Genomic DNA, 18,927 nt, shown 5'->3' with positions numbered 1-18,927 from the left:
CAGCCATATTGCGCCAGACCATACACCACACACCAGCTAATTGGTGGAGAGGAGACTTAATGATATGGGGATGTGCTGAGGCCAGTGGGAAAATTTGGCCAGGTTGCCGGCTTTAAACTCCTACTCTTTTTCAAAGGACATCCTCACCACAGAGAGTCAGGACCTCGGTTTAACGTCTGCAGAGCAGTAGAGTCCCTATCAATATACTGGGGGATTTGGACCCACACAGATCGCAGGTTGAGCGCCCCTGCTGGTCACACTAAAACCACTTCCAGCAGCAACCTAGGTTACCCATGTTTTATGCCATCCAGGGAGCAATGGAGGATGAGGGAGCTTTCCGAATTAATCTACAATATCTTAATTTATGTTCCGAAGATGAGCAATGGTCTCAGGCAAATTGAAAAGACATTAATAAATCATGAAACTTTTTTTGGTGAACTAAATCATTTTTCATAGATGTATGCGTGTATTGCTTAAGTTATCTTAGTCTTGGTACGATCATGAAAATGTGATAGATAATTGGCCAGCACAGGGGTCTCAAACTCAATTCCTGGAGGGCCACAGCTCTGCATAGTTTATCTCCAACCACCTCCAACTCACACCTGCTTAATAGTGTTTAGTAGTCTTGAACACCTTGATTAATTTGAACAGGTGTGTTTGATTAGGGTTAGAGCTGCGGCCCTCCAGGAATTGAGTTTGAGACATATGGGCCAGCAAGTGTGATTAAACAAGCATAAGTGGTATTGCCTTGCGTCAGTAAACATGTTTGCAGAAGCAGAGCTTACATATTCAGTGTGTGAATTTAGAAACTGCACGTCTGGTTCATGAAATCTAAACACTCGCACCCTTTGACACTTGCTTGGTGTGTGTGTATGTGTGTTTTACACTTAAACAGCTAACTCTTTCTGTCTTTCTAGAGTTTGTCTGTTACTGCTTGCAGTGATCTTACCATGATTGATCTGATATTGTAGAAATTGTGCTATTATTATATTGAAAACTGACTAAAACTAGCTTCAGTAAGAGATCTCAGAGTAGAGAAATGTACAAATACTTGATAAAGCATCACTTTCCCTGAAGCTCTTGTTCATTGGTGGAATGGTATGGTGTTACATAAGCAGCAGTGTTCGCAGAGTCGGCTTTTCTTGAGATTTCCATGTTTCCTCTCTAGTGACTGCAGTGGTTCATGTGACTTTACCCAGCAGGCATTGCAGTCTGCTATCATGAACACATTCGCTATGCAGTTTACACCATGTACCATGCAAGTGTGCTATTTTTGCATACATAAATATATTGAAGCAGTCAGTTGTTATAGTAATAAGCCATTTTCAGGTCATGCATACTTTTTACAACATCTACCTTCATGTTAGTTGATTCTTTCAGTCACACATACACTTTGTATATATTGATTTTTAGTTAGATGGTCACACACAGTTGAAGGCAAAATATTCGCCCTTCTATGAAATTAAATATAAAATATTTCCCAAGTGATGTTTAACAGAGCCAGGACATTTTCACTGTGTTTCCTATTATAGTTTTTCTTTATGTTTCTTCTTTATTTTAGTTTGGCTGGAATAAAAGCAGTTTGTAAAATAATCTGTAAGGTCAGTAATATTAGTCGCAGGCCCGCCTCACAGTTGCCTCACAGCAAGAAAGGCCGCTGGTTTGAGTGCCTGCATTTGTGTGTGGAGCTTGTATGTTCCCCCTATGTTGGCGTGGGTTTTCTCTGGGTACTCCGCTTTCCCCCACAGTCCAAAGACATGCGCTATAGATGAATTGAATAAACTAAATTGGCTGTAGTGTATGTGTGTGAATGAGTGTGTATGGATGTTTCCCAGTACCGGGTTGCAGCTGGAAGGGTATTCGCTGTGTAAAACATATACTGGATAAGTTGGCGGTTCGTTCCGCTTTGGTGACCCCTGGTGAATAAAGAGACTAAGCCGAAAGAAAATGCATTAATGAATGAATATTCTTAGTCCCCTTAAGATTTTTATTTCCCGATTGACTACAGAGCAAACCATTGTTATCCAAAGACTTGCCTAAATACCTTAACTTGCCTAGTTAACCTAGTTAAGCCTTTAAATTGCACTTTAAGCTGAATGTAAATATCTTATTGAAAAATGTTATGAATGGTCATAATGGCAAAGAAAACAAATTAGTTATTAGTAGGGGCATAATGATACACTCAAGTCATGATTCAATATATATCTCGAAACTGAACTCGCAATATATTTAGGTAACATTGAATGCTAAAAAAAGTTTAATTTTAGTATTTTTGTTTTTCAAACATATCGTAAAAAGACAATAACAATGTTATAAGCAGGCTCAATGTTGGTTAAAAATTTTACATTTCTTATAGACGGCAAACCGTTCTGAGCATGAACACTGAAGTATGCTTTATGAGTGTCTCGTCGCACAATGATTCGAATGATTATGCGACCGTAAACGTAGACGGAATTAACTTTTAAATGAATTACACCTTATAAAAACAGAAAACTAACTCTTGGATAAAACAAGCTCAATGTTTTGAATCATTTCATTTACAACAGTGATAAGCATCGTCGCAGTTTTATATTGCGATGTCTCAACATTACGCCATATTGTTACAATTCTAGTTATTATAGATAAATAGACTAATCGATGGACTAAAAACCTGTGGATTTCTGTGCGCGCTGATTCTGTGTGGGCCTAGTTATTAATAAGGTAGGGTGTAACGATAAACTTAAGTCACAATTCGATACATGTCACGATAACCACGCCCCCTCAACGGTCAGTTTAGACAACAAACAGAAAGGGTGAGGAGGAGGAAATGGTGACTATCCCAAAACCATTTTCCTGATCTTTCTGAATAAACTGTACTACATCTAATCAGCTTGCAGTAGTAAAAACAAGCCACGCCTGCTGTTTTTTCATTTAATATTCTGTTTCTCTATGTGAGAAACTATATAGATTACGTCACAATTAACTATACGAGTACGTCACAATACGAAAAATAAATAAATAAATGGTCGCAGCTTCCAGTTGATGTTGACTTTAAATGGCACTTGGGAAATATTTGAACTAAAATTTCAAATACAGATAATGATAATGATTTTAACTTCTATTGTTTAACCAATTGTTTAAAGGGATTCTGGTTTCAAAAGACACGACTGAGATTTTAAACAAAATTATTGTCCGGACCGCACTTGCAGGGCGCAGCTGTAAACATGTTTTTTTGAGTGTAATAAAAAAAGCGCAAACAGAACCCCATTGCCCCCTATACTCCCCCTTACCTGTCCTCCAATATCCCATCATGCATTGCAGGAGCTGAGAGAAATCCACAACAAACAGCAGAGGCAGAAACAGAAGGAGCTGGAGGCTGACATCACCCAGCCGTCACATGACAGGAAGTCCATAGACTCACAAGACTCGAGGTACTTGATGCTCTTCTACTGCAATGACTCCTATAGATTTGAATGGGAAAAAGTGTAACGGTCAATATCGCGAATGAAGCCACGCCTTCTAGTACAGGAGCCAATCATTGATCAATATAGACTGGTGATTCTCTGGGGGAGGGGCTTGGATCAGGCGTGAGTTTCTGCAGATTTTATGCGATTAGAACGTTTGGAAATGAAACTAAAGAAGCAGTTGTTGTTTAGTTTCATTGCTAATTCATAAAAATGAAGTTTGATATTAAGCATTGGCAAGCAGTTTTGGAGAATTGAATGTTTCCCTATTTCCCGGTCTTCCTACTGTCTGTTTCAAAGATGGCCGCTGAATGAAATGACTTGCCTTAAAGGGATTTTGTCTACAGCTATTTTTGTTGTTGTCGTCGTGGTTTATGTTTTAACATACATGTTTTGCATTTTATTTTGCTCCAGGTTGTCGGGGACTGATGATGGCGTGTCTCCAGCGTGGAGGGATGATGGGCTGGGTAAAGCTCCTACTCCTCCTGTGTCTCAGGCCTGGATGAGCCGGGTGAGTGAAGAAGAAAACCACAGCCGAGCTGAAATACAGGATAACCTCTCCAAGCTTTTCACCCAACATCCACAAGCAGGAAAAATACAGGCTCAGTCTCCCTGGTCCATGGCAGGTGAGAGAAAAGAAGATTGTCGATGCAGAAAGACATGGATTTGATCAATTCTGCTGCTGCTTTATGAGAGTAAATGTCAGAAATCAACATAAGTCATGTGTTTGTGTTCTAGATAAGATCCCAGTGTCTGGTTTTAATCAGGAGAAGGTAAAGGTGGTCTACTATAGAGCAATGTATCCCTTTGAGGCCCGCAGTCATGATGAGATCACCATCCATCCTGGAGACATAGTCATGGTGAGTCAAAGGATCTAATGCCAAAAAGTCCCGCGCTTCATTCAGAAATAATCTGCAAGAAATCTGGTCGGGTCCCGCGCTTACGCGGTACAGCTGTGGGAATGCAGACCTCTACATCATGGCTTCCCTAAATATATTAAACAGCACAACGGTTTTCATTTTAAAAAACTTAGTAATATTTGTGTGTAGTATTAGTAATAGTAGAGTATTACTATTTTTATTATATTTTTAATAAATAAATGTTTAATTAATTATTATTATTATTTGTAAATAAATTTAGCCTCGGTGGATTCATAAACTACCTTTGAAAACATTTTTAAAGAATTGTACCAACTGCAACCCTTTAAACATACTGTGTTTTTAAGGATTCAGTAATCATTACATTATATAGTGTCTACAGTACAGAGCTGTTATACATTATACAGCAATTAATTAAACCACTGAAGCCTGCTTGCCAGGGAGTGTGAGGGATTTGTGGCATTTCTGCATGTGTGCCGATGCGCATTGAACTGACCTCTGACCTGCTTCTGTCCTCCCTTTGCTCACTCTGCCTGAAGGTGAAGGGAGAGTGGGTAAGTTGAGGTTTTCTGCTCCTCGTGCACTTTTACATGTCTCTAGTTTGTTTTCTGCATTGCTCATTTGTCACTGGGCTAAAAGAGACTCTGTTCAGAGATCATCATTTGTGTGTGTTGTGATGTTGGCTATTTCTGGCATTTGCCCATTTGGAGGTGGTCAGTGGCTACTTTTGCATGGACGTCTCATGTTTAAATTGAAATGTAGTCCTTGTGTGAACACTAAATGAGCTTATTGTCAAAAGTTTCTTTCTGCATTTGCACACAATGTTTTCCTACTGTAGCTTATAATTTTTGTTTTAAAGACCAGACGGAATATTTATCTATTTATGGTCCTATATAGGATATCAACATGCTGCTGATATTACAGTAAAAATTATATGTAGTTGAAGTCAAAATCATTAGCCCTCCTGTAATTTTTCTTTTTTTTTTTTCTTTTCAAATATTTTCCAAATGATGTTATCAGAGCAAGGAATTTTTCACAGTAGTCTGATAATATTTCTTCTTCTGGAGAAAGTTTTATTAGTTTTATTTCGGCTAGAATAAAAGCAGTTTTTAATTTTTTAAATGCCATTTTAAGGTCAAAATTATTAGCCCCTTTAAGCTAGATATTTTTTTTCGATAGACTACAGAACAAAGCATCATTATGCAATAACTTGCCTAATTACCCTAACCTGCCTAGTTAACCTTTATATACATATAAATAAGCCTTTAAATGTCACTTTAAGCCTTAAGTATAGAAGTGTCTTGAAAAATTTCTATTCAAATATTATTTACTGTCATCGTGGCAAAGAATAAATAAATCAGTTATTAGAAATTAGTTATTAAAACTATAATGTTTGGAAATGTGTTGAAAAAAAATCTTCGCTTCGTTAAAAAGAAATAAGGGGGGGGGGATAAACAGGGGGGCTAATAATTCTGACTTACACTGTGTGTGTGTGTAGAAACACACACAGAATTACGTTGCCCATTTTTGTGCTCATCTACTCAATGAAAGAAGAATTTTAAAATAATGTCATTTATGACACTTAAATTTTTTTTTTAAACAGCATGTTTTTAATCCAACCAAGTGTTTAAATGTCCTGATAAAAAAGAAAACTTCTACTTCGCTTCCTTCAATCCAATTGAAATTTTATTAAAATCTTGCAGAAAAATGTTGTCAATTGACTCATTTATCCATTTACTAATCAATCTTTTGGTTGCATTAAAACATAGCCACTGATCTTCCTGAGATGCAAAGATCATTTACTTAATTTCATGTAATGAATCAACAAATTGATCCCTTTATTTTCTCATCATTACATGCAGTGACTGTGCACTCTGTATTTTGACTCATGTGCTTGTATTTAAAACATAGATGTATGTCCCTGTGAAGATGTTATGAGCCTCATTAGCCGCATAAGAAGTTAAGATTTTTTTAATTGATAAATAATTTGCCATTCTTGTCATTCTCTTGTAATAAGGTGGATGAGTCTCAGACAGGTGAGCCTGGATGGTTAGGAGGAGAGATTAAAGGGAAGACTGGCTGGTTTCCTGCCAACTATGCGGAGAAGATTCCAGAATCCGAAGTTCCTCTGAGTTTGAGGGCCAGCGCCGCTTCTAGCTCCGCCCCTAAATTGGGTTCTCACATGTCATCTGCTTCTTCATCGACCACGGCCACGCCCATTCTGCCAGTCTCCACAGAGCCTGCATCGATAGCCCCGCCCTCTTCAGCCCCACCCCCCACAGGCCCTGCCTCCTCCTCTTCCTCAGCATCCAGCAATTGGGCAGATTTCAGCACTACGTCAGTATCTATCTATCTATCTATCTATCTATCTATCTATCTATCTATCTATCTGTCTGTCTGTCTGTCTGTCTGTCTGTCTGTCTGTCTGTCTGTCCGTCTGTCTATCGTTATATCTATTCAAGTTTAATATTATGATTTAATTGGCCTGCATTAATTTTTATTCTGTTCATTGTTGTGACTAATTCAGATGGCCCTCTAATTCTGCTGTGGAGAAGCAGGATAGTGATGGATGGGATGCATGGCCGACTCAGCCAACTCAGCCTTCTCTGTCAGTGCCCAGTGGAGGGCAGATCAGACAGCGCTCTGCTTTCACGCCTGCTACACTCTCCGGCTCCTCGCCCTCACCCGTGCTTGGACAGGTACATGTTTGACACACTATCAACTATCACACTGCCCCAAATATTTAAGACAAAAACTACATATGTGCATTTGAAAAAAAAATTATTTATATTTCTAAGTGTGTCTGAAGAAGATTTATGAAATTAGAAGTAACACGAAGTCTTAAATATTTTAAAAGGTTTAACAAATTATAATATATAGGCTTAAAGTTGCATGCATTATGAAATACACTTTTTCTGGATTAAAAATATACAGTTGAAGTCAGAATTATTAGCCCCCCTGAATTATTAGCGCCCCAGTTTTTTTTTCCCCCAATTTCTGTTCTGTTCTGGGAAGATTTTTTCAACACATTTCTCAGCATAATAGTTTTAATAGCTCATTTCTAATAACTGATTTATTTTATCTTTTCCATGATGACAGTAAATAATATTTGACTAGATATTTTTCAAGACACTTCTATACAGCTTAAAGTGACTTTAAAAGGCTTAACTAGGTTAATAAGGTGAACTAGGCAGGTTAGGGTAATTAGTCAAGTTATTGTATAACGATGGTTTGTTCTGTAGATTATCGAAAACAAATTAGCTTAAAGGGGCTAATAATTTTGTCCCAAAAATGTTGTTTTTTAAATTAATAACTGCTTTTATTCTAGCCGAAATAAAACAAATAAGACAAAGGGGGCTATTAATTCTGACTTCAACTTTATATATAATCACACCCATGCAAAGAAAAACACATTATTTGATAACACACACCTTAGAAAAAACATTAGCATCAGGCAATAATATAAGACCTCTTTTACTATTTTTGCTGCATATAAAACAATTTATAGCATTATTGATCATTTAATCTTTTTTAATGCTGATTTTTGGTTCGTTTAATTTTTATAACTTTCACTCTCTTTATTATTTTTAGGGTGAGAAGGTGGAGGGTCTGCAGGCTCAGGCGCTGTACCCATGGAGAGCCAAGAAAGACAATCATCTAAACTTCAACAAGAATGACGTGATCACTGTACTGGAGCAGCAGGACATGTGGTGGTTTGGGGAGGTGCAAGGACAGAGAGGATGGTTCCCTAAATCTTACGTAAAGCTCATCTCTGGGCCTGTCCGGAAATCTATGAGGTGAGTGTGTGTGCATGTGGTTGTGGGATAATATAGAATACATTTTGTAGGCCTGTATATACATGGGCTAATTTTTTGCAAGTTGTTTCATTCAGATTGTAATGTTGAGCGTGTGAATTCTGTTGTTCTGTTTCAGTATTGATTCTGGCTCTTCAGACAGCCCTCCTAGTGTAAAGAGACCCAGTCCCTCTCTAAACAAACCCACAGAGCTCGGAGAAGGTCAGAACTCCAACAGCAACTCAATGTATCCGTCTAAAGGTGAGGTCACACTCGATTTTAAGCATGCAAATTGTACTGTGCTGTTCTGTGAAAAGGGGCAGGATAAAAGTGTGATACTGACGAAATAAACGATTGCTCCATATTAGTGTTGTCAAAAGCATCCACTTTGGTATTGAATATTTAAGCACATACTTAAACATCACTGATTGCCCATTGATTGATTGATTTCTGCGTGGGACTCATTTTTTTTGTCCCACTCCTGCAAGGTTTTATTCCTGCTCCCGCTGTATATTAAGGCTTTGTTTACATGCTGCCCGCCCTGCCTTGTTTTCAACCCGACCCGATCATTCCCGCTGAATTTAGATCTGGTTTCCAAAATGTTTAAATTGGATACAACCAAAAGAGAGAGAAACCAGATTGGCTAAAAGGCTAAATGTCGCCTAGACGAGTGCCACATTAAACTGAGGTTTCAGTCTTGTGACTGATAAAGGGTAAAACTTTGAGGTATTAACACATCGTGCAAAGAGTAATATTTTTATTTTCATGAAAAAGACATATTATACATACATTAGACTTGCCTGATGTGGGTTTCTGTAAACGGACCGTTTATTAATACAAGCTGGAGGACAGCGCATCTTCACTTTGCTCTCCCATGTTGGTAAAGCCCGATCTATGGACCGTTATGCAGATGATGTGTGCACAGATGTGCGTTTGTCCAGAAAGCACTGGACCAAGCATTCAACATGTGTAACAGTGGTGAGCACTGACTGTGCCGGTGCTCAATAAGAATGAGGAAATAACAGATATGCTGTTCCGAAATAACGTCGGGACTCGTAAGCGCTATACTATTGGACCGCCCTCTCACGTTAAAATTACACCAGAGTTACTAACCGCTACCGTGTTTTATTCGGAAATTTATTCCCGCACCGCAAGAAACCTGGTCGGGTCCTGCGGTACATGCAGGTCCCACAGGAATGCAGACCTCTACAATTGGGTTCACATGCTCAACAGAAATAACTGTGATTGGCCGTAAAAGTCATCAGTTCACCACTCTTCACCTGGTGCAAACACAGATACAGGGACATGAAGCGTTTCAAAGCTGCTTCAATCAGTCATCAGTGTATCACTCATATGTCAGCTCATTGACAGACCAGCGACTCTGAAATTCTCCAGTGTCTGTGTATCGGTGTTTGCACTTGGTGAACAGTGAAGTGTGGTAAAACGAAGACCTTCCCGGCCAATTGCAGTCATTTCTGTTGAGCACATGAACACAATGGCCAATCAGCGGTGTTTAAGAATGCGCTCGACATTGATTGAATGTTTTCGGGAAAAGAACGTTTTTAATATTTCAGGATCGATTGGTACCAAACTTGATACTTTTGACAACACTACTCCATATTTAAAATTTCTGTCATAGTTTGTTCTTTTATTGATCTCATGCATTCACTTGATGCATTTAGAGTACACCAACCTTAAACATTAGAATGCAGTGACATGTGAAATTTGCATTTCTGGTCTGGAATGTGTATGAATGGAAGTCAGTGGGGTGAATTAATTCTTAATTTTCTACGTGAAGCTATTAATCATATTGTATCTGAACATTTTTGTGTGCTGTTCTTTTGCCTTATCACAGAGTATGTGGCCATGTATACATATGAAAGCAATGAGCAGGGTGACTTGACCTTCCAGCAAGGTGATGTCATCACAGTCACCAAGAAAGAAGGAGATTGGTGGACCGGCACTGTGAGTGGGAAGATCGGAGTCTTTCCATCGAATTATGTCAAACCTAAAGAATCCGAGGTAATGACTTGCAGTTCGAACAACTTGAAATGTTTGAGATTGAAGTGTTTGCTGAAGCGACAACAGTTAAAAAGTCAAAATAACCATCAGAAATTAGTAAAACCATAACTGTATTCCTACGCTTTTCCAGGGGTTGGGATCTGCTGGGAAAACAGGAAGTTTAGGGAAGAAACCAGGTGAGTGCTGGTGCCCGTTCCATACCAAAAGTCCACCATATGACCTTCTTATTTGCTCAATCACCGTCTAAAAGAGAAAGTTTAAGTTATAGCAACACAAAAGCCACACTTTTATGCCTCCAAAAAAACTAGGGCTTTGTCTTCTCGCTCTCTTTTTACCTACATTCTTCTTGTGTTTTCAGAGATTGCCCAAGTCATCGCTCCATACACGGCCACTGGTGCAGAGCAGCTCACTTTAGCACCAGGCCAGCTCATTCTCATTCGCAAGAAAAACCCGGGAGGATGGTGGGAAGGAGAACTTCAGGTCTGAAAAAACACACAGCAAGACAAGCTGTTAAATACACCAACTGTTAACCACACAAACTTTAAACATTTTATATAACCTGTAGTTATTTAATTCTTCAATGTTACATTAATTGTAATTTGGCACACTGCTTCTGCTCCTCACAGGCAAGAGGAAAGAAGCGGCAGATTGGCTGGTTTCCTGCTAATTATGTCAAATTATTGAGTCCCAGTACCAGTAAGACAACACCCACAGATCCCAACCCACCCAAGCTGCCGACACCCAATGCAGGTATGGGAATTATATGATAAAGACAGGTTTCTCTTGACACCAAAAAACATGTTGTCTTTTTGCATGGCTCTTCTTGCAAATAAAACAGGATTTAAGGATTAAAGTTGAGTATGTTGTGTTTAAGCGTGTGTCTTGTCATTTATAACAGGGCAAGTGAAAGTGTTTTCCTGTAGCTAGCAGTTTTTCATAGTATTTGCATACTCTCATGGTGGATAACTAAAAGTAATGAACAGCTAAGCAAATACCTCTAAAACTCAGGCATAAAAATATTATTTGGATATGTTATTGAGGATTGTTTGATCTTTGACATGCAAATTAATACTTTTTAAAACGGTGAAATGGTGAATTGAATCGTATTATATTGTTTAAAATGCACCACAAAGCAAAATCATTAATAGAACACTCCACTTTTTTGGGAATATGCTAATTTTATGACTCCCCTACAGTTTTATCGAATCCACTCGGCCGATCTCCAGGCCTGGTGGGAGCACTTTTAGCTTAGCTTAGCTTAGCTTAGCATAGATCATTAAATCGGATTAGACCATTAGGATCTCGCTAAAAAATTTCAAAAAAAGAGTTTTAATAAATGTTCCTATTAAAGCTTTACTCTTCTGTAGTTACATCGTGTACTAAGACCAACTGAAAATGAAAAGTGGCTAGGAACTAGCGTTCTGGTGTAATAATCAACGAATTTTGCTGCTGTACCAAGACTACAGAAGGTGTAATGTATTATGCAGCGTAGTTATCTAGTTAGTTAGGGACTATTTTCAGGAGTATCAACTATACTCTTATGGTTAATAACCAAAGGCAATGAGCCAAAAAGCAAAACTCTTTTAAAGGATTTAATTAAAAAAAAAATTTATCAACCAGTGTTGTTTTGGTGGATTTAATTGTATTGTATAGTTAAAAATGTTCTACAAAGCAAACTCATTAATACAACACTCCACTTTTTTTGAAAATAGCCTTATTTTATGACTCCCCTAGAGATAAACAGTTTTACCAGTTTTTAATCCACTCAGCTGATCTACAGGTCCAGCGGAAGCACATTTAGCTTAGCTTAGCATAAGTCATTGAATCGGATTAGACTATTAGCATCTTGCTCCATTTTTATTTTTATTTTTTAAATAATTTATTTTTGGCCTGTTTGCCTTTATTAGATAGGACAGTATTGAGACAGGAAGCGAAGTTGGAGAGAGAGGGGGGTAGGGTTGGAAATGTCCTTGAGCCGGGATTCAAACCCTGACGTGCTACTGCACCATATGTCGGCGCGCCAACCACTACGCTATTGCGCCGACCAAAAAAAAAAAACACTCCACGTTATTGGAAATAGCCTCATTTTATGACTTCACTATAGTTAAACAGTTTTACCAATTTTTTTATACACTTAGATGATCTTCACATCCAGTGGGAGCAAAAATAAAAATATAAAAATAAACAAAAAAAGGTTTTGATAATAATTTCTATAAAAGCTTGGCTCTTTTGTAGTTACATCGTGTACTAAAGTCGATCTACTCATACAGAAGTCCAATTCAACACAAACCCACATTTGCATGGGTTTGACCTGGGGATAAAATATTTTAGATAAAAATAGCGTGACCTACTGTATATAGCTTGGAAAATATGCTTGAGCATTACAAAACATTTATACATGTGCATTTGTGTTTCCTCTGTGCAGTGTGCCAGGTGATTGGCATGTACGATTACACTGCTCAGAATGATGACGAGCTGCCTTTCGGGAAGGGCCAAATCATCAATGTGTTGAGCAGAGAGGATCCCGATTGGTGGAAAGGAGAGTTGAATGGATCCGTCGGCCTCTTCCCCTCGAACTACGTCAAGCTGACCACCGACACAGACCCCAGCCAACAATGTGAGTCCAAAATGCTCTCCTGTATCTTACACACACACAGTTACACTTAGCTTCCTCTATCTTGCTCAAAAGAGATGTCGATCAATTTCTCTTTAAAGAGACAATTGGCTTGCGTCACCAATAGCATCCGATTAAATGAACCGTGCCACTCTGATCCAAAGCTACTACTTTCAAATCTTTGAGGACCTTCTTCGATTTAGTTTAGCTATGTCCTCACAGTGTGGTGAGGTTTTAAAACGTCCAATGTCCAATCCTTATCCTCTGCCACAATGAAGCCCCTCCTCTTCCTGTTTCCAAGCAACCTCTCACCTCATGTCGTAGAGCATTAAGTAGAACCTCATCTCTCTCTCTCTCTCTCTCTCTCTCTCTCTCTCTCTCTCTCTCTCTCTCTCTCTCTCTCTCTCTCTCTCTCTCTCTCTCTCTCTCTCTCTCTCTCTCTCTCTCTCTCTCTGCCTGCATGCTCGTGTCCTTGTCATTGTGGCGTCCTGTGAAGAGTGTCTTGCAGAGTTCATTTAGTTCTCCTAGCTCGTAAAGATTTTTGCACATTGTGGTTTTTCGTTTCTTTCCTTTTTTTATTAGATTTTTTATTTTTCCTTTTTTTTTGGCTTATGTGCTGTGTTTTCCTCTTTCTAGGACTCTTATGTTGCCCATATCCCACTCAGCCTTGAAAGTCCTCAAAGCGACCCACTATCCCTTAAACTGTGCCCAGCGGGATGATGGGAGACGGAACATTGATCATGTGACTGCCCCCCCACACACACAGCTGGCTTTGTGGCCAGAAGAGACGAATACTACAGAGAGCAGTCGTTAACCTCAATATTCTAGACGCTCACCAAAAAACAAAATGCCAGCCAGCATCCTCCGCATTATTTAAATAAACATTTTTTTGAAGGATCTCTCTCTTTTTTTTTTTTTTTTCTTTTTTTTTAATTTTACAAATTAATTAAATTAATGATCATTCACACTGAATTTGTGCAATGAATTGAAACACTAATCAAAGTGCTGGATAGTGGGTCCTTTTGTGGCTTTCTGTGATCTCAACCCCCTCCCCCCCTCCAAAGCCTGCTGTTTTTGAAGCAGCCAATGAAATGGTTTCATTCAGTGTTAAGTTCCACCGCTCCCATCCAACTAATGCACGCTTTCCGCTCCTCCAAGCCCCGCCTCCCTGGTTTCTCATTGGACCATAGCACCACAGAATGACCCACTATTCATGAGTCATGACGTAACGGGGTGCAGTATCAAACAGATGTCATAACTGACTTGCTTATTAGTGTCATTGCAAACTCATGTAAAGAACGCTCCACTTTGTTTTGTAAGTATACTCATTCTACGACAACTCTAGTGTTGAACAGATTTACCATTTTTGATTCCACTCAGCCAATCTCCAGGTCTGGTGGGAGCACTTTTAGCATAGCTTAGCATAGATCGTTAAATTGGATTAGAGCATTAGCATCTTAATCAAAATTGTCAGAAGAGTTTTTATAATTATTTCTATAAAAGCTTGACTCTTCTTTTAGTTACATCGTGTACTAAGACCAACGGAATATGAAAGTTCCTAGGTACTATACTCTCGTTCTAGCGTAATAATCAAGGAATTTTGCTGCTGTACCATGGCTTTAGAAGGCGTAATGATATTACTCAGCGTAGTTATCTAGTTACCTAGTTGTGGAATATTTTCAGGTGCTGAGTAATATGATTACACCTGCTGTAGCCATGGAGCAGAAGCAAAGTTCATAGATTATTGCTCCAGAATGACTGTATAGTTCTTACAGACATGTTAACCTAGAAATTGGCGCATTTTTATTTTCCATTGGTCTTGGTACACAATGTAAATACAGAAGAATCAAGCTTTAAATAGGACAACTTATGACTTATAAACTTATAAACTATGAAGTTTTTGAGTGAGATGCTAATGGTCTAATCTGATTAAATGATTTATGCTAAGCTAAGCTAATAGTAAGGAATTTTGCTGCTGTGCAAAGGCATAATGATGTTTCTCAGCACAGTTATCTAGTTATCTAACTGGGGACTATTTTCAGGTGTTGCGTAATATAATTACGCCTGCTGCAGCCATGTTACAGCAGCAAAGTTCCTAGATTGTTACTCCAGAATGACTGTATAGTTCCTAGACATATCATCCTAGAAAGTGGCACACTTTCAATATCTAGTGGTCTTAGTGCAGAATGTAAATACAGAACAATCAAGCTTTAAATAGAAACATCTTCTGACATTTTTGAGATGCTAATGGTCTAATCTGATTTAATGATTTATGCTAAGCTAAGCTAAAAGTACTCAAGGAGTTTTGCTGCTTTGCCATGGCTGCACAAGGCGTAATGATATTTTTCAGCGCAGCTACCTAGTTACATAGCAGGGGACTATTTTCAGGTGCTGCATAATATCATTGTGCCTGCTGCAGCCACGGTACAGCAGCAAAGTTCCTAGAATATTACTGAAGAATGACTGTATAGTTCCTACACATATTGACCTAGAAAATGGCACACTTGGTCTTGGTACACAATGTAAATACACAGAGGAATCAAGATTTAAAATAGGAAAATTTTCTGAAATTTTTGAGTGAGATGCTAATGGTCTAATCCGATTCAATGCTTTATGCTAAGCTAATAGTAAGGAATTTTGCCTCTGTTAAAGACGTAATTTTCAGGTGCTGTGTAATGTTATTGCGCCTGCTTTATAGTGTACTTTCCATTGGTCTTTATGCTAAGCTAAGCTAAAAGTGCTCTGGCTGAATGGTTCTGACCGTTTAACTCCAGATAACTTAAATGAGTTTGTTTACAAAATAAGTGGAGTGTCTCTTTAAGGCTCTAATATGTGAAAATAGCGATGTGTGCAGCATATCTGACCAATTGAAACACCATATTTCGTGGATTCCAAAACGTGTGTCTAAAAATAAGTCGAGTGACGTCAAAAAACTGTATTATCATATCAAAAGTCCACAAATGGTCGGATATGTGTGTGGACTTCATGTAGAATCTCATTGTGTGTCATTTAGAACAGCCCCGTCCCCCTTCACTCCTTCAGTACACACGCACAGGTGCTGTCAATCAAATTGACGGACAGGATGGACGTCTCAGTTCATCCGGTCCAGTCACATGCCTCTCTGTGTCATTGTTTGTTACATGTTCATACCAAACCAGTGGATGAATTAGATTTGTGTTCGTGTGCTTGCTAGTCTCTTTTATTCCGTTTGATTTCGAACATTTGTTTTGTGTCTGTGTGACGGGGTTGAGAATTGGTATTGCAAACCAAAAAAAAACAACAACATAAACTGCACAACTGCCACTTGAGGTTTAATGGTACAGTGTTGGACAAATGTATAAAATGTTGCTGGACATGACGTACACGCGATTGGATTTCATTTCTTGTTTATATGTGTTTCCCATTCAGATGGATGAATGCTTTGTGTTTTGTATCTTCAGTTGTTTACTGTCATCATTCTGTCATGTTGATTGAATCTGCAATTATTATTATTCTGATTTGAGAACACTAGATTTCAAGTCGTATTTTTATAATGATCAAAAGCTGTTATGCATAGTGTTTAATGACAGACACAAAAGTAATTTCCTCTGCAGTATGTACACCGTCCTTTGGGAAACTGAAAGTAAAAACGAGTAGACTCCAAATGTTGTCAGCATTAAGGAAAAGATTAATGAATATAAGCTTCTAATCATAAATGCTTATGAATAAATAGACGTTTACAAGTGTGAGAGACTGGAATTTTCCTTTACATTCGAGAACAAGAGTTTTAAGGCTGTTAGATCATGTCCAGTGTGTTTTTTCTGCTTGTTTGGAAAGCATGGTGTTCATTTTTACTCCTCCAATGTTGTACTTACAAGACTTTTTGTTTATATGTTATTTGCCTCATAACAGTATTGTAATTTTAATGCTCAGAGATGAGACGTGAAATCAGTTTCATGTCTGTGTGGATCTTTATTGGTTCCACTGAGGTTGCTGCTTTATTATTGGCTGGATTGACTGTCCATCATGTCCGTGATCAGTCTTTTTTTTATTTTAAGTGAACATAACCATCCTCGGACTACAGAAGCACAGCTGCTTCCTACCTATCCGACGTTGTAATAAAATGCATCTGTTCTGAATATCTCACCACTATGTCCAAAAAACAAACATTAACAATTGTACTTGATTATTAAAGCATTTTATCAAAAAATAAAATGAATGTACAGTTAAAACCAACCATATACAGCAAATCCTAGCTTTAAAGTGTCATACCACCTTTATAAAAAATGATGTGTAACCATTAAAGAACTCCATGGCAACTGCAGACTGGCTTATTGAGTTTTCAATCTGCTACCAGATGGACTGGTTGTGTCACTAGCAAACAATGTTTCCGCATTCACCGTCACATGCACTCATTTAAAGGGATAGTTCACCCAAAAATGTATATTACCTCATTAAATCTTGCTCGTGGTTTTAAACTCGTATATGTTTCTTTCTCTGCTGAACACAGAAGAAGATATTTTGAAAAAGGCTGGTTATGGACAGTGCAGGACCTGGAATTGATTTACACGATATTCTGAAACGAGCAAAAATGCAATTGTCGCCAGTGTTGGGGGTTACGCATTAAAAGTAACACGAGTTACGTAATAATATTACTTTTTTAAGTAACGAGTAAAGTAGCGAATTACTTTTAAAAATTAAGTAATAATACTTGAGTTACTTGTAGTTTAATGAATTAGCATTTAAAAAATACATTTCTGTAATAAAATTAACATAGTCGCAATGAATCACGCAGTCAATGTTATTTTTTTGAACACACAGAAGAAAAGGAACAGGAGATTGTTTCATTGGACAGTTATTTTACCTAAGACAAATAGTGCAAAAGTAGCAAACACATTGCTTTAATCTTTCAATAATCTGTACATAAAGCATTCACAGCTTTGGGGTCAGGAAGTTCTTAGATGACATTCTAAAATATTATTTTTTGATTTGTTTTTAAAGGTAAATTAAGGTTATATAGTGCGTTGTTAATTGCAGAGCTCCTCTATTAAAAAAAAGATCCTGGTTTCTACCCAGGATTTTATTTTTTTATCTTTTATTTTGTTGACTTGGTGGTTGGACAGACAACAAAATAAAAGATAAAAGCATAAAATCCTGTGACCAAAACAGTTTATTGATTGGCAGACAAGTAATCCTTAGGAGCTGCAAATCAGAAGATATCCCTTCCCTTCAAGAATGGGTAGTAGACCCTGCTAGAGTGGCCACATTTTAAAGAATGTCTTGTAAGCAAATGGACAAGCTAAACCTATACTATAAAAGAAATGGTCAGAGTGCTTAACCTGTTTGGAAATGGAACAGTAATACACGTGTGAGAAATATACTGATTGTGACTGTAAATGCGAAATGATATTGACTGAACTTACCTAATCATTTTTTTAAAATTTGTATTTTATTTTAATTTTCTCTTCATTATATAAAGATGGAGGCTTTAACTGTATTTAATGATAGCAAGCCGGGACCATAAAGTCATAGTTAGGGGTTTAGTTTGGGTTTGGGTTGTTAATAGGATAAAATGTTAATTCTTCACAGAGTTGTATTCTCTATTCCATTCTGAAATGTGCCTGAGAATCAATAAAACTGTTAATCTCTAAAAAAAAAAAAAAGAAAGAGAAAAGCAAGTTCTGGGAGAGATCGAGTCTCAGTCAGGTAATAAAAGGTAACGCAAAAGTAATTCAGCACATGACTTACTATAAAAAAATAACAAAGTGATGCAACTAGTTCCTTTTTTGGGGAGTTGCTCAATATTGTAATGCATTACTGTATAAAGTAGCTTTCCCCAACTCTGCTTGTTGCACATGTTTATGTGCTGCTACACATCCCTGTGTGTGTTATAAGCAATGCATATGCATGTTTTGGAGCTGCCTATCACTAATGCACTTTTTAAATACCCCCCAAAAAACTACACCATTAACTTAAGAATGGTTTTAGTTGGTCATTTCAATTGCCTCAAAATAGCTAAGCACCAGCAACATGCCTCCTTTTCAAACAAGCATGCTCATAGGTGCACAAATAGGCACAAAAGCATGGGCACAAACGCATTTGCTATTTAAACAATGTGGTGCAGGACCTGTAAATGATAACCACACCGGTCTGAAATGAGCAAATGTGTATGATGAAGCCCAGTGGAAGTCGGCTAC

The 18,927-nt window shown here is 38.0% G+C and overlaps 1 protein-coding gene across 12 annotated transcripts in view; it reads left to right on the top strand.

Moving 5' to 3' along the window:
- Positions 1 to 18,927, top strand: part of itsn1 (intersectin 1 (SH3 domain protein)) — a 90,162-nt gene that overhangs the window by 56,242 nt on the left and 14,993 nt on the right. For 2 of the 12 annotated variants that reach the window (XR_015475549.1, XR_015475548.1), the window contains 14 exons: positions 3,301 to 3,410; positions 3,858 to 4,069; positions 4,182 to 4,303; positions 6,339 to 6,658; positions 6,849 to 7,020; positions 7,913 to 8,118; positions 8,255 to 8,376; positions 9,971 to 10,137; positions 10,268 to 10,313; positions 10,496 to 10,617; positions 10,764 to 10,887; positions 12,563 to 12,754; positions 13,388 to 13,753; positions 13,970 to 17,054. Coding sequence is in view for 10 of the 12 variants with exons in the window: in XM_087235260.1 (XP_087091386.1) it covers positions 3,301 to 3,410; positions 3,858 to 4,069; positions 4,182 to 4,303; positions 4,861 to 4,875; positions 6,339 to 6,658; positions 6,849 to 7,020; positions 7,913 to 8,118; positions 8,255 to 8,376; positions 9,971 to 10,137; positions 10,268 to 10,313; positions 10,496 to 10,617; positions 10,764 to 10,887; positions 12,563 to 12,754; positions 13,388 to 13,389 (1,932 nt within the window). In the remaining 2 variants the exon portion in view is untranslated. Of the gene's footprint in view, positions 1 to 3,300; positions 3,411 to 3,857; positions 4,304 to 4,860; positions 4,876 to 6,338; positions 6,659 to 6,848; positions 7,021 to 7,912; positions 8,119 to 8,254; positions 8,377 to 9,970; positions 10,138 to 10,267; positions 10,314 to 10,495; positions 10,618 to 10,763; positions 10,888 to 12,562; positions 12,755 to 13,387; positions 17,055 to 18,927 lie in introns of those variants that run through there. The other 10 variants (XM_087235264.1, XM_087235262.1, XM_087235258.1 and 7 more) reach the window with 6 other exon arrangements.

This window comes from Danio rerio, chromosome 1 (assembly GCF_052040795.2).
Source record: "Danio rerio strain M-AB ecotype USA chromosome 1, GRCz13ab, whole genome shotgun sequence".
In the NCBI taxonomy this organism is placed as follows: domain Eukaryota; kingdom Metazoa; phylum Chordata; class Actinopteri; order Cypriniformes; family Danionidae; genus Danio; species Danio rerio.
The sequence above is the reverse complement of the archived record's forward strand: the minus strand, read 5'-3'. Positions and strand labels throughout refer to the sequence as shown.